The following is a 14,997-nucleotide window of genomic DNA, read 5'->3' on the forward strand; positions in this document are numbered from 1 at the left end:
GGTATTTACCTCTTGTGAGAAGGAGTCTTTAACCAGTAACTCTTCTACACTTTCACGTATTTCTGGAGTAATCTTCCTGGCATCAAACGTTGCTATATCTTCCTTAATCCCTCTCTTTGCAAGAAAGCTGACAGATAAGAAAAGGTAAATAGGTGAAATGTAGCTGGCCACCTAGAATTAGAAGTATCAATGGGCCAAGTCTGCTTTTAAGAGTAACCTACTGATACAACATGATATTTCTACAAAAACATGCAGCTACCTTTTCATGCTGAACCATGATGTATCAAATGTACCCATTAAACGCAGAACTCCCTCAAGAATGTCTCTTATCACTTCTGGTGGTGCTCTTAAAGCTCGAATCTCCGATAGACTCTCTGGTTTGATACTTCCCACAGCCTTCTTAGCTTCTTGTACTCTTGGTTCAATCTCTGCCAACTCAATGTCTATAGTCTGCTTTCTCTTTTCTAGTTTCTGGTTCTCAACTGCTGCCTTGCTCTGGAGACTCTCAATCTTACTTCTCTGTTCACCAGTTTCCTGATAAAAAATAATAAACAAATAGATAAATTATTGGCAGACAAGTTAAAAGTAAATAATCGAAATAAAATAAAGTCAATTCTCCTAATTCTAGGGCTGGCTTAATATGTCTGGTTTTCCAGAATGTTATTTAATAGTAATAGGAAACCTTTTGATCACAAGACTGGGATAGTTTCCGGATTGTAGAAAGTTTGGTATTGAAACTTGACTGTATATAAAATGTAAAAGAACATATCATACAAGTGAGACTCTTTTTATAGTGAGACTAAAAAGTTTTTAGGCTAAGCTAAGACTCACCTGCATGTTACGTTCAATTTCTTCAAGGGCATTATCAGCTTCTGTTTGCTTGATAGCTAACTCCTTGCTCTGCTCATTGGCCTTTGCTTTCAACTCAGCTACTGTCCGTTTTGCTTCTTCTAACTTGGATACACCAGCCTTAAAAAACGCAAATAAATTGATCAATATATTGCAGACATTTACAGTAAATGTTTGTTGATAATACAAGAGATAGGTGGTGAACTCTAAGGTATTAAATTTACTATTTACTATAACTGGCAATAAACTAATTCTAAAATGTTCACAAAGTGAATCAAGTACAGTACCTTTAAGTGAGTCCTCTTATTTTCTACACCAGACTTCTTCTTGTGGTAGACGGCACGATATGTATGCAAGAAGGTCATGTAACGTCTTGGGGTAGCATGCAGTTCATCACAAGACTTGTGAATCTCTAAGAAGTTCTTAACCAGTTCATCTCCACCAGACAGCTTCCTTCTATGCTTCTTTTTCTTTTCTTGTGCAGTCAGTGCCACTTCATTTTCATTCTTGATAGGTCTGGTAAGAAGGTCTTTTGGAATCTGTTTTGGAATACAAGAGAAGATGCTTATAAACCTTTACGTTTGGAGAGTGTAAGCAGTGGCTATGAGAGCTCACTGGCTAAACCCAGAGGCCCTTGAAAAAGTCTAAAAATACCAGAAGCCTCCAGCATTGGATGGTCACTTAGGACCTGGATGTAAGAGTTCTGTCAGAAAATCTTACTTTTTCTATAGGCGCCGAAGTAATGAAATGTATTCAATCAAATAAAGGTGAATATTATTTGTGATCTTACCTTTTCCATGCTCTTTCGACTCCATCCCTCCATCCACTGAACAGAGCAGCGCTTGTACAGAGCAGGGTTACTCTTACAGTTAACAGCAAAGAGAGGGTTAGCACAGTCCATGATCAACACAATGTGGAGGTTGATTTGAATTCCTTGAAAAACAAAATAGTACGGCAATGTCATGAAAGTTATTATTAACCATAAGAGATAGGAGTTACAGTAGAGAACCATAGAAAGCAAAGAAACCACTGAAACTATGGTACAAAGTAATGTAGCAGTAAGTACATATATCTTTGTTATTTTGACTTACTAGAGGCATAGTAATTGGAAAGAGCTCCTCTGAAGCCTTCTTCCGATGCTCTGTCTCTGATGGGTGCCAATAGAGGCTCAAGCTCTTCTGGTGTGTACAGTCCTGGTACTTCTCCTGATGACAGCAAGCTGTTTATCATCTCCAGGAACTGGGCATGCACAAACTGATGGTCTTCCATCAATAGGACCACCTGCTCACCTTCAATACCTGTTAACTGCATCACCTGTTGAAATAATAATTGATTGATGGCAATATTTGATAATATATATATTAACTAAAAATTAACTTGTTATGACTATTTTTATATGTAATTATATCTATCTATCTAGCAATCTATCAGTCTCTCTGTCTGTCTATCTCTTATTCAGACACCAGATATGTTGTACAAAATTATCAAGAATATATAACTTAATCGTTCATAGGAAACTTATGATATACTGATGGCTCTAATGCCCAGCAATAGAGTGAACCACTATTTGCCAATTCACCTATTCTGATCTCAGAATGCAGTGTACAGTAGTTGCTATATAACTTGTGTTATAAGTTGTATAAGTGCTAGTGCTTTACAGTCGATCGTACATCATTATGCTTTTTGATTTCAACATCTTTATTTATCACACTTACATTCTTTAGATCATTCTTAAATTGCTTCATTCCATAGTTTCTAGACATTTTAGGTGTATACAGCTGAGCTCTATGCATAAAAGAGACCAAATTAGCTGCAGTTCTTCTGCCCACACCACTACGACCTGCTAGGAGCAGTGATCCTCCAGGCTGGGTTAGAACTCTGTCAACCCGAGCAATGTGATCAAGTACCTCTCGGAAAATAATCAGGTCAAGTTCACGAGTCTCACGGCCTAATGAAAATGAAGAAAATAAAGATTCATCAATGAGACTGTACGATAAGATGAAAACTTGTACATTTTTTAAACAAAATCATTATCGATTTTAACAGATATACTTTACAGTGAATGGTGGACAGTTCCATTATTTTTAGATGTTTCTGATTAGTAAAAGTCTATATAATCAATAAAGTAATAGTAAATCAAATCTTACCATAATCAAGGACACCTTTTTCAATAACTTCTTTCAAATCTTTTGAGGTGAGTTTACCTAGAGCTTTGCCGTTAGGTGGTAAGGGAGCACCAGCACTGCTACCTGCTTCAGCCCTCGCTCCCCACGTCACAAAGTAATTATCTACAATAAAGTTATAGTGACAGATATAAATGAAGATACTGGTACTGGTACTGGTTCAAATAACCGTCTCACAGAGACATCTGGTAGCCATTGACTTGAAGTTGGCATTTGGATAGTAGAACACAGTACAAGTAATATTTATGTTATGTAACTGTAGGTAGACCTTAAAACTTTAATTTACACAAATATGAAACAAGAGATCAGTTTTATGTTTACTTCAGATGGTTGGAAACTATTAAACCTTTTGATAGTTTAATTATCAGACCAAAATATCTATATTTAAAACAATTTTTTAAGTGGTTCAATCTTGACCATTAACTGACCATTGAGGGTGTCAAGAACATGTCCAGCATTCCAGTCAGCTTGTAGAACACCCATCAAGATACTGTCAAAAGCTGCCATGCCCTTCTCACCAACAAGTCTATCACGGAACAGTCTTCTTGCCTCGTAGGCCCATACCTCAAGGACATAGTCACTGGTACCCTCTGAAGTTGAGGCATTAAGGTCATATCGTAGCAGAGCTAGCACCCATTGGGTGACATCACGAGGTGTGAATAAGTAGTGACTGTAATCATCAACTGTGAATCGTGAACGCACCTAAATATACAACACAATAAAATCAATTTATGTGTAAATAAACAAAAAAATATTCAAAATAAGTAAGACAAAGACATTGAAGAGTCAATGAGGATACATGAAGTCAGGTCGCAGAAACTAATATTGTATATGAGCCATAGAACACCACTGCCTATGCTGAAACCAACCTGTTCATAAACTTGAATCATAGAGCCAGCCAGTTGATGTATTCTTGAAGCTGAGCCCCAGACCACATGCCTCTCTAGGGTCTGGTGTAGCACAGGCCTTAAGTATGCACTGTAGATAGACTGCAACTGGTCTTGGTCGGCATAACTGAAAGGAAGTGATTATGCAAAATAAATTGAAAATAACTAAAATAATACTTTATTCCTTTCAATACAATGACATCTAATATTGAATGTACTGCAAAACAATGATTACCAGAATTAATTTAATTTACCCTATACAACAGATGCGTACGATAGATGTGAATCTTGATGTAAGTTGGTGGCGCCCTACTGTGTGTCCTGCATTCATACTGGCAACAATTTGCACTCCTTCAAGACCGACCCATTCCAAATTAGTGTCATAGAATCCCTTATAGGTCAACACCTGTTGTAGGAAGGCAGTCAGTTGGCTTGTTCCCCACTTGTCAGGCTTAGGCAAGTTGAGATCCTTGAGATACAGTACAAGGGTCTCACAGTCCTTAGGTCTGTACACTCGGCCTGTGTTTGTACTGATTACCATACACATCTGCTGAAGCTTCTGGAGGATGTGAGTGGGTGAGGTCTGGGCGCTACAGTGAACTGTGGAAATCTGTACTGAGCGCAGTTGTGAGAAGCAATGTTTTAAGACCATTCTAAAGAAGGAAACAAATGAAAGTATTTTTCATTACTTTAAATGACTCTAGTCATTGGTATGGAAATACTGTAGTTCTTTCAAATAATGCATTTGTCAGTGTGGAAATTAAGCTTTGTTTGAAGAAGTTTTGTTTGTTATGAGTCATCCTCATAAGACAAGCCATCTAGTTTGTGGCCCTATCAACAGTTTGTTTATTTTCTTGTTCTGATTAATCACTTTATGTTTAAATTATCTTAAAGTGTTGATGAATAAATGTATATATATATAAAAATGGATTATTACTTTAAATAATTTTGCCTGTAAAAGCTTCTGGATACAACTTACCCTTTGCCGCAACCATCAGGACCAACAAGAATAAATGGTTGTCGGTTCTCTGGTTTTAACCATGGTGCCAGATAATCAAAGCAACGTTGTACTCCCGGTGTACCGATGACTGGTAACGACTCCATAGATGAAAAATCATCAGCATTTAGGTCTTCAGAAAGCTGTAGCAAAAGCAGAGAATTTTAATTATTTTAACATGATAATTATTAAAATAAATATACAAATAAAGTGAATTGTATGTTGCATCCTCAATATTTTAATGAAGCCAAGATAACAAATATTAAAGCACAGTGTATAGAATTAAATATTGAATACAATTTAATATCAATATACCTGTGTCTCATATGTCATCAAACTTCCAGTGCGTTCATCATAGTAAGTATCAAGTGGTCTTCTGGGGTCAGGGGGCATCTCTCGTGTCCAATTGAAAACCTACACAAATTTTAGATCATCATAACACAACATATGTATATCAAGCAAAGACAAAAAAAAAAAAAAATGATTTCTTGTGCAATACCTAATGTTATAACTTTTTAAAGTTTATTGTCTGTTTTTGCCATCTGTATTGTTATTACTTGTTTTAGCATCAGGAAAAAGAATTTTACTTTTGTATTTCCAAAAGTGACAATATATATGTATCTTCAAAAGTACTTTTTAAATTATTGAATTATATGATTGATCAAAGCCATGTATTTAGCTAGTAAAAAGGATGTAATATAGAACTCACTTCTTTGGCAAAGTCTATACGTGTAGATTCACTCAAGTTACTTCCGAGACCTCTAATCAGAGCCACAGCGAACTGCGACTTACAAGTTGCACCAAACAGATGCGACAGACCATTCCACACCACTCCTAACTTGCTGGTTTCCACTACAAAGTCATTCTTTGAGAGGACCCACTGCAGACCCCGGTAGAAGTGGTCCTCTATCCATCCCTCTAGTTGGTTCCTTGTTTCTTCAGGATTCTTCTTTATCCAAGACTTCACCAGTTTCTTTTCATCAACATCTTCGTCACTAAAACAGATTAATTATTGCATTGATATATTAAGCTCTGTCTACACTATCAAACCTTATGTGATGTGCCCACATATATAGACATGATGATGTGTTATCACTACCATATTTAAGGGCAAATTTTTTGTTAAAACAAGTTTGATAGTGTAGACAGAGCTATAGGCATATAGGATTAAAAATAGCAAATACACAATGTATTGTACATAAAGCAACTAAAAGGAAAAGAGTGGAGTTATTGAAATAACAACCACAACAGAGATTTGAACCCATACCTCTAGGATTAAAAGGTAAATACCATCAAGTTTCATCATCACCATGGCTTACCTTAAAAATATCATACCCATCCTGGATATTGTAGCTGGCGATGCACAGCTAAGATCATGTGTTTCAAATAAGAAATTGACATTGGGACCGAATTGGATACGTTCTCCTGACGGCATGGTCAACAGTCGATTGTCATCCAGTACTGAGTTCAATGACTCAATCCATTCTGGGTCAATGTCACCATCACAAATGATCCATGACTGAACCTCTGCAGAATGAATTTAGTTTAGTAATTTTTTCTTCAAATTTTTTTAGGTATTCTCTGGAGTATGTTTGAATATTTCTCAGTTTTACCAGGAGAGATACAATGTCACTTACCTTGAGGCTCTCTGACAACCTGTCTGGCACTGCTGGTCAGTACTCCATCTGACCATTCTCTTGTGTCCATATCAATATGTCCAAGTAGCTAAAGATCAAGACAATTAATTCAGATTATTGCTGCTTTTATTACAACCAATTAAACCAGATAAATTTTAGTTTCTATGTTGATATTTGTTAGAATCTTTTACACATACCTGAGTTCTTGGCATGGCTTTGGGGTTCATTGTATGCTGTTTCACCTGTTGTCCAATCTTCCCAAGAGCTGCTCTTAGAGTTTGCCAAGTGGTGGATTTACCAGACCCACTAGGTCCAACAACCACTACACCTGTTCTCTGCCGCAGCTGCTCATACAACTCCATAGCCTTTTTGATCTAATAGAATATTTAAAGAGACAAATATATCGAATAACTTTACAGCTAAAAGCTTTTTCATTTATACTATGGAAAACTTTCTTCTTCTTTAGTAGGTGCTTCATTCCTAGTCATGTAGGTGTTAGTTATTACAATTGTAGGCCTACAGGCAACCTTTCTTCTTTCGACAAGACTTTATTTACAATAGGCATATGAATTATAGTGAGAAGCTGCCAAGGTAGCAGGAAGGTAAAAGGAATCATTTATTTACTTGTGTATCCATAACAACAAGATGGTTCTCTGCACAGACTTCTTTAAGAGCATTTGAGAGTTTCTCAAACTCAATGTCTTTGAGTTCCACTCCAGGGAATACATCTCTCACCAGAGCATCAAATCGTTTGGCATCAGAAAAAGTCAACTTAGAAAGCGTGTTTACTCTTAGGGCTTGCACAACCAACTTGCTCTCTTCAATTTTGACAGGCTCTGTAGAATAACAAAGACAACTAAGTTCACACAAACCAACTGTGGTATTTAGTAGTAAGTACTTGCTTTCAATAGGTTAAACGGATATAGGACGTTGTTTACTGGTCAGAGATGCTTTATATGGTGTGCTCGGATTGTTAAACTTTTATTTCAAGAATTTGGCACCATGTTGGTACTACTGGTTGGTAGAATTTCATAATATATGCTTTTTCCTTTATTTCTGGTACAAGTTGTTTACACTTCAAATGTATGACTGTTATTAGACTTACCCCCTGATTCATTGGCATGTTGCCTTGAAGCCTGTAGTCTGTTACCACATCCTCGTAGTACAGTCTTTAATGCTCTTAACCCCCAGTCATAATGCTGTTGAGGTGTCAAAAGTTCCCTAGTACATAGAAAGTTGTAAGTGTTTAAAGATTATGCATCTTAAAAATAATCAAAATGGAGAACTCTTTCATCGATTACTTTACTACTTTTATAGTAACACTCTGTTATCTTACTTGGAAAGATTAAATATTGCCACAAGTTTTCTACCAAGTTCTTTCCCTTCCTTGAAGCCCTCTGAAAACAAGATCACTTCTGCAATGAGCTCAATGTCAGGTTTTGACATGGCTACTGGTCGGAAGAGCTGCTTCAAGTTGTCAGGTAGCTTCTGTCGACCACCATAACCTTTTCCTGCAGGGTTCAAGGTGATGAAGATACCAGAGTTCGAATCGATCTCAATCTGAAAATTTAAAAACACAAATCAACATGCATCATAAGCTTGGTTCTCACTAGGATGCAATGCAAGGACATAGAAATTAATAATCCATTACATTGTGATTGGTCAATTAATACGTGCATTGGAGTCATAATGTGAACCAAGCTTTACAAATGCACTACAGACTAAATAAGTAATTCCATTTTCATCTGCAAAAGTCTGAGACTGCCATCTTTAATAGCCCATAACAAAATATGTTAACAGACATTCTTGGATTTCACTTACAGTTCTATCAAGTAGTTCACAAGTTGGTTTTCTGCTCTTCATTGTTGCCTGTATCGTTTGAATCTGCATAGATACAGCTGATAACACAGCCTCTTCTAAACGGTTGAATTCGTCAAAACAACCCCATGCACCACACTTGACCAATCCAATGAAAATCCTTCCCATTGATTTGACATCAATACCCTTGAAAAAAATTAAATAAATATGTATCTGAATTTATAAAGCAGACTGGCCGATTCTCGGTACTGTATCTATCTGTATCATAGGAATATATGGTAATGCAACATCACATGTGTCACACATGTATCCAGTAGTAACCTAACCTTACATGACACAGGCATATAAATGAGATGCTGTATTACCAAATATTTCTGATACTTAGATAGATAGTATGTGGAGAGACAGCACTGTGAATCGGGTATTAGCAGACAATCCACTGAATAATTGCAAATGGAAAAAGAGTACTGTCAAAATGTTCTAATAAAGGATGAAATATAGAAAAAATTATGGATGCATCCCCTTAAACTTGGTTCCTACTTGGATGCAACACAATGATGTAAGCACAACACAAGCAAGGTGATTGGTGTAATTAGTTGTGTTGTGTTTACATCCTTGTGTTGTGTTTACATCCTTGTGTCCTATTGCAAACCAAGCTTTAACAGAGGTTCTACTTTAGTTCTATCTCCACATACCTCATCGCAGTTAAAGACGAGCACTTGGCGTCCAAACAGTCCTCCAAGCGCCTTCACAGATTCTGTTTTACCCGTTCCAGCAGGGCCATATGGATTACCTCCCATACCCATATACATACCCTGAGTGAGTGTCAGGTAGCACTTATCTGTCAGAGGGGTATGTACCAGTTTCGATGCATTACCTACAATTGAACAATTCATGTAAGATATGTATGATATAATAAAGGTTAAATATGTTGAAGTTAAAGATAGTTAGAAATAGTCATTTTGAAGCAAATCTCTAACTACTCTGACCCTCTTTCCCCAAGAATTAATAGAAGTTGATAAATTTAAACATTTTATAAAATGTTAGTACGATAGTTAAAAAAGAAAATATTTAATACAAACTAATTGAGACAAACATTGAAAATAGCCTTTCCTAATATGTCTATCTGCCTTTCTCCATTAAACTTTTTTTTTATTTTTCTTTTTTTTTACGAAAACATTTGCATCCAGTGTAAGTGTATCGCCCATTCAATTTTTCAGATTTGATCCTCACCTTGGTATTCATATGTATATTCAAACTCTGCATCTACCATTCTCATTATAGCGATATCATCATTTCTGGTGTAGTATCGTAGTTGTTTCTGCCACAGCCACTCATCTGTGCTAGTGATATTGTTTTTCATCAATTTCTGTACAACTTCTATTCCATGAATTGTATCCAAAATTAATGCCTGTGGAAACAATGTTTTCTTTGCTTAACCTATTTTTTGTGTTTGTTCACATTTCATTTTTTTCCAAAAATCCATTGGTCATACAAATATACTTAAATGTTTTTATATCTGTTGAATAGAGTTTTTGTTCAATCTATGCTATAATTGTATATTCACCTTTAATTTCAGTTCCAGGACATCTTTTTGTCCACCAATCTGGACATTGGCTTGAGTATATGCATCAAGTTGACCTTCAACCTCACTTAGGAATTGCTGCAGACTGTTCCCCTTGATCGCTGCTTCGCATTGTTCTGTAAACTGGATTTGATCAGCAAGGCATAAAATCTATCACATACAGAAAAAAAAAAGTTAAACACCAGGGCTCGATTTATCTTTTTCATGTTGCTAGCCCACTGGGCTAGTTCACTGTAGATTTCACTAGCCCATACATTATTTTACTAGCCCACTCTTAATATTATCGCACCGTGATAGCAGGGCCGCCATATAAATGAATTCAGGCATTTTGTACAATAGAGGGCGCACTAATCTAAACGCTCGAGAATTGCTAAACATTTACATAAATACTTGCATGAAAAATTACACAAAATTGTATTTCTTTATTGTTCACATTATAAAAATTAACTTTGCGTCGCGACGCATAGTCTATTTTATGCTCACCATATTCACAGAATCGATTTATTGAGGTCTTTTTGTTGTTGGGCTTCAACCTAGCCAAGAAAACTAATTAGATTCTGTCTACCTTTTAGCCTAGGCTAGGCCTAGAGAGCCTATTAATTATTATTTATAGTAGGGTAGCTAGGATAGACGTAGGCCTACCTAGCCTAGCTAGATCGCATTGGAGCACCTGGCCTACTCTACTCAACTGTTACCAAAATGGTAGTATCTAGCTAGGCCTAGCTGCTGAGCAGCCATCACGATGCCAAACGATGGCTTTTGATTCTATCTAGGCCTACGCATATTATAAAATATGGCCTCCATGGCCTACCTACAGGGATAGAGCCAGCCACCCGGCCCTACAAAATATCCCTAGCTTTGATCTGTGACAACCAGGCCTGACAAGACTAGACAAGTTATTTTTAACATTGACAAAATTCTACTACATTTGGCCAATCACAGTTCGTTATTTATGGTCATATTTTTGTGACACGTTTGACCTGATAATGAAGCTCCGCCTACTTCACAATAACCTGGGTGACAAAAACATAAATGGCCAATCATAATTCGGAAAATTTGCTTGATTATGAGAGGCTCCGCCTACATCATCACTTGTTATGGCCACAGCAGCGCGCGAGTGGTATTTTTGCTGATGTTGCCAAGACATATGTCTTTTATGCTGGAGTTATTTTTATGAGGTCATTTCGTCCCAATTTCGAGTTCCCACAACCTACTAGCCATCCGGGCTTAAAGGAAGATACTTTAGGTAGCCCGGAGCTGTTTTTACTAGCCATTGTACGCCGGGCTAGCACTAAATCGAGCCCTGAACACTGAGCCTAATTGTACAAAGAGAATTAATAGGCAAGGTTAACACTATTTGACTTAACCTGTGAGTAGGTATTACGCTTAAACTTATTCCTGGTTAAATGCTCAAATATTATACTTTATTGGATGGGTTACAAGGAACTTGGAAATTGTCAATAAATGGAAGTACATTATCACAAAGGGCAAGTCAGCACTGGAGGAAGGTAGTGATCTGCAACACTATTCATAAGCAGATCCAAGAAAAACCCAGTCATCCCTTGATACACAAGAGATTTTAAAGAATCATATTTCAAAATCCTGGATTATGAAAAATTATTTATAAAACTATCTATTTTTGTTACCTGTGATGGATACTTAGATGGATCAACTCCAGAGCTGCTATCATTCTTGTAAGCCTGTAAACATTCAAGAAGTAACTTCTGTAATGTGGCAGTCATTTCAACCGCCAACCTTCCAAGCCAAATCTAAGGAATACAAAAATATAGCAAACAGTAATAGTAATAAGCTCTGTCTACACTATCAAACTAGTTTGACAAAAAAGGGTGATGTTCCCAAATATGGTAGTGATATGCCCAAACATGGTAGTGATATGACATCATCATGTCCATATATGGGCACATCACATTATTATTTTTCTAGAAAGAAATAGCAAACAACAAGCTTATGGAATATCACTGTCTGATGACATGTTTCAAAAAGAGAAGAGATTATGGAATTTGAAAGTCTGTTGAACAAGAAGACAATCAAAGCTGACAAGATATCAAAGACAGGAGGGAAACGACCTGCAAGATCAGAAGTTGATAATAATGATGATGAAAAAGATATAAAATGTAAAATAATCTTACCTCAACCTCTGGTATGATCTCAACCGGTTTCAGCAATGGTACAACTTCTCCTTCTAGTGATTTCATTGTCAAAATGTGTTTACATCCTTCATCAAAGTCTACACTATGGATTCCAGCAAAGAGTTTCTTCAGGTGAGACTGAATGACTGTGGGGTTTGTTGACTGACCCAATATCTCAAGAAGGTCGTCGTCTCCGATGAAGTAGAAACGCGGAAATACTGAACGTTTCTCCTGCAATTCAAATGATAGAAACCGTCACGAAGGTATTTACCATCAAATTTCGTATTTTTTTACCATTGGTTTGATATAAAGAATTGTATACACAAGTAAAGTTGTTGTTTATGTCTATATAATGTCATGCTGTGGTGTCACCATATAAAGAGTACAGATACTATGTGTTCTAAATGGTCAATGAGTTGCCTACCTCTAAGTATTCATTTAATGCCTTCTGACATCTCTGCAACTGATCCAGCTCGGTTACCAGGGTATTTCTCAAACCTGGTCGTGCCACAAACGACAATAAACGGTTGTCACGGGTAACATCCATCATTATGCTCCTACAATAGTAAAAACCAGTAAATCTAATTTTTGCAATTATTAAAAATAAATTACAAAAAAGGCCTTGAACTAGAAGTGTACTCTGTCCCAGAGATCTGTAGTGACATATTATCTTGAATCCTGCTTTCGATGCTAAGTAGAATAAAGGTAAATTATTGTCTGTAGTGTAACTAAGTGAAAAAAAATAAAAATTAAAATATGCTATAAATACCTGAAGTCTTCGTCAACCCTTCTGAACCTTCCTTGTTCCTTCGGCAATGCACCTCTGCCAAAGATCGGCACCAGATACACCCACTTACGCTGCACCTGATTCAGGTTGTGAAGATACTCATCCAGATCTGCCAACCTCTGCTCCCAAAGTGTTGCCTTATCCAGGAATCCCTTGTAGTATGGTGAGTCTTTAAGGGACTGTAATAGACTCTGGTTGTCCCCAACCTGATAAATGCATTGAATGAAGCTGTATGTTCAATATTATTACCTTGTTTCATGAGAAATACCGGCATAGCTTTCTCTTATGAAATAATATATACTACAGTAAGGTACTAATTTAATATCTATTTAATAGTAATCATAATTCTATACCTGTGTGACAAGGTCTTTCCAATCTTTGATGAGCTTGATGGTTGCATTTTGACTGTCAGAGTAGTCAGTCAGATAAAAGACAGCTGCAGCACCCCAAAGTTCAAGTTCTCTCAACGCCTCACGAATTGACACCTCACCTTGGGCTCGATTGAACAGCTCCTACAAATGATTATTATTACAATTATATAATTATAAAACAATTATCTGCTTTATGTATTACACTACACCCTGTGAAAGATTAAACAATGAAAAAAAAAATGAAAAAAAGTCTAACCTTTAGTTCATTTCCATTGGCAACAATTTCATTGGATGCATTGAGAACATGTCCAAAGGTAAGTTTCTCAAGAGTGGTATCCCGAGGCATCTTTAACATACGGAACATCTCCAGCCAGTGGTCCTGGGAAAGTACTTCACCACGAACATACTTCAATAATGGTATCACATGCTGTAAGAAATCAAATCAATTATAATACATGTTGAAGGATAATACAAGATGATAAAGAATGCAGCAATGCAGAAAATATTGTGGGAGATTCACACTGTATTTCGTAAAAGAGGATTGCTTAAGCTCTCTCTACACTATCTAACTATTATGACAACAAAACTGTGATGTGTCCAAATATGGTAGTAATATACTCAAATATGGTAGTGATATGACGTCATCATGTCCATATATGGGCACATCACATTTTTTTGTCACATAAAGTTTGATAGTGTAGACGTAGATGTCATCATATAGCAGAATTGACATCATCAAACACCATATAAACCAGGTACCTAACACAGTGTCGAAGCTCAGTTTAGTCAATGGCACCAGATGCCACTGCTCTTCTGTCCTACTTACCCTGTATTTCTCAATGTCTTTATTGAGTCTGACTGACATGAGGCTAACATCTCCTTCTGTATCTCCATCTCTGAGCCTCTCTGCCCATTGGCCTAAGAAGTCTTCAAAATGGTATGTTTTGGATCTGCCAAAAAATAATTATTCAAGTATATAATTTAACTCAGCATCGACTAAAACTTTACAATTCTGTAGTATATCACCTTTTAAATAACAATAATTCAAATTCATATAATTTTTTACCAAAAAGGCTTACCTAAATGTCACCCAGTCTTCTTTGGCCAACTCATTAAGCCCAGTGCTAAACTCCTCATACAGACCCCACATCCCCTCATGTATTTTGATATCATCTTGAAGCTCATTGGCAAGTTCAAATTCAGGATTTGGAAGATCAAAATGCTTGCAGTCAAACCTGAAATATTAAATATTAAAATCTAAATATGAAAAATGTTAATGATTGATTTGTATAAAGATTCGAATTAGTGTATTATTATTTCAAATAATATACCCCAATAATCTAATACAATATAAATATATTATATCATAACTAAACCATACTAAAAAAAAATAACTAGGAAAAAAAACAAGAGAATGGATTTAGCATAACAATATAAACAATTCATATATATTAATGTCAGATACTGATAAAAGTGGTCTTAAGAATCTTATTATCATCATCAGAATTATTATTATCATCATCATTATTATTCAATTATCAAATTGAAGAGAATTTTTTTTATTTCAGTAGTATTGAGTTTTCATTAAAATTTATATTACATAACTAAGTTATAATTGTCAACAATGAAGGCATTTCTGTTTCCAAACTATAATTATAATGTCAACTGCATTAGGATACGATGTATCATATCATGTAACATATAATTATGTATATAACTAAATTACTAAAATA

The 14,997-nt window shown here is 36.1% G+C and overlaps 1 protein-coding gene across 2 annotated transcripts in view; it reads right to left on the reverse strand.

Moving 5' to 3' along the window:
- LOC140050185 (cytoplasmic dynein 2 heavy chain 1-like) overlaps window positions 1-14,997 on the reverse strand; it is a 47,520-nt gene that overhangs the window by 13,965 nt on the left and 18,558 nt on the right. For both annotated transcript variants that reach the window (XM_072095264.1, XM_072095263.1), the window contains exons 19-50: window positions 14,344-14,499; window positions 14,091-14,214; window positions 13,521-13,691; window positions 13,247-13,405; window positions 12,876-13,099; window positions 12,531-12,663; window positions 12,107-12,337; window positions 11,603-11,725; window positions 9,939-10,106; window positions 9,605-9,782; window positions 9,067-9,248; window positions 8,375-8,557; window positions 7,890-8,113; window positions 7,659-7,774; window positions 7,178-7,389; window positions 6,751-6,927; window positions 6,554-6,641; window positions 6,236-6,443; window positions 5,626-5,911; window positions 5,232-5,330; window positions 4,899-5,059; window positions 4,174-4,572; window positions 3,902-4,046; window positions 3,461-3,734; window positions 2,997-3,137; window positions 2,565-2,797; window positions 1,941-2,163; window positions 1,640-1,782; window positions 1,137-1,388; window positions 832-969; window positions 260-534; window positions 10-127 (exon numbers count right to left, since the gene is read on the reverse strand). In XM_072095264.1, the coding sequence (XP_071951365.1) occupies window positions 10-127; window positions 260-534; window positions 832-969; window positions 1,137-1,388; window positions 1,640-1,782; window positions 1,941-2,163; window positions 2,565-2,797; window positions 2,997-3,137; window positions 3,461-3,734; window positions 3,902-4,046; window positions 4,174-4,572; window positions 4,899-5,059; window positions 5,232-5,330; window positions 5,626-5,911; window positions 6,236-6,443; window positions 6,554-6,641; window positions 6,751-6,927; window positions 7,178-7,389; window positions 7,659-7,774; window positions 7,890-8,113; window positions 8,375-8,557; window positions 9,067-9,248; window positions 9,605-9,782; window positions 9,939-10,106; window positions 11,603-11,725; window positions 12,107-12,337; window positions 12,531-12,663; window positions 12,876-13,099; window positions 13,247-13,405; window positions 13,521-13,691; window positions 14,091-14,214; window positions 14,344-14,499 (5,944 nt within the window). The remainder of the gene's footprint in view (window positions 1-9; window positions 128-259; window positions 535-831; window positions 970-1,136; window positions 1,389-1,639; window positions 1,783-1,940; window positions 2,164-2,564; window positions 2,798-2,996; window positions 3,138-3,460; window positions 3,735-3,901; window positions 4,047-4,173; window positions 4,573-4,898; window positions 5,060-5,231; window positions 5,331-5,625; window positions 5,912-6,235; window positions 6,444-6,553; window positions 6,642-6,750; window positions 6,928-7,177; window positions 7,390-7,658; window positions 7,775-7,889; window positions 8,114-8,374; window positions 8,558-9,066; window positions 9,249-9,604; window positions 9,783-9,938; window positions 10,107-11,602; window positions 11,726-12,106; window positions 12,338-12,530; window positions 12,664-12,875; window positions 13,100-13,246; window positions 13,406-13,520; window positions 13,692-14,090; window positions 14,215-14,343; window positions 14,500-14,997) is intronic.

The sequence above is a fragment of the Antedon mediterranea genome, chromosome 5 (genome assembly GCF_964355755.1).
Source record: "Antedon mediterranea chromosome 5, ecAntMedi1.1, whole genome shotgun sequence".
Lineage (NCBI taxonomy): Eukaryota > Metazoa > Echinodermata > Crinoidea > Comatulida > Antedonidae > Antedon > Antedon mediterranea.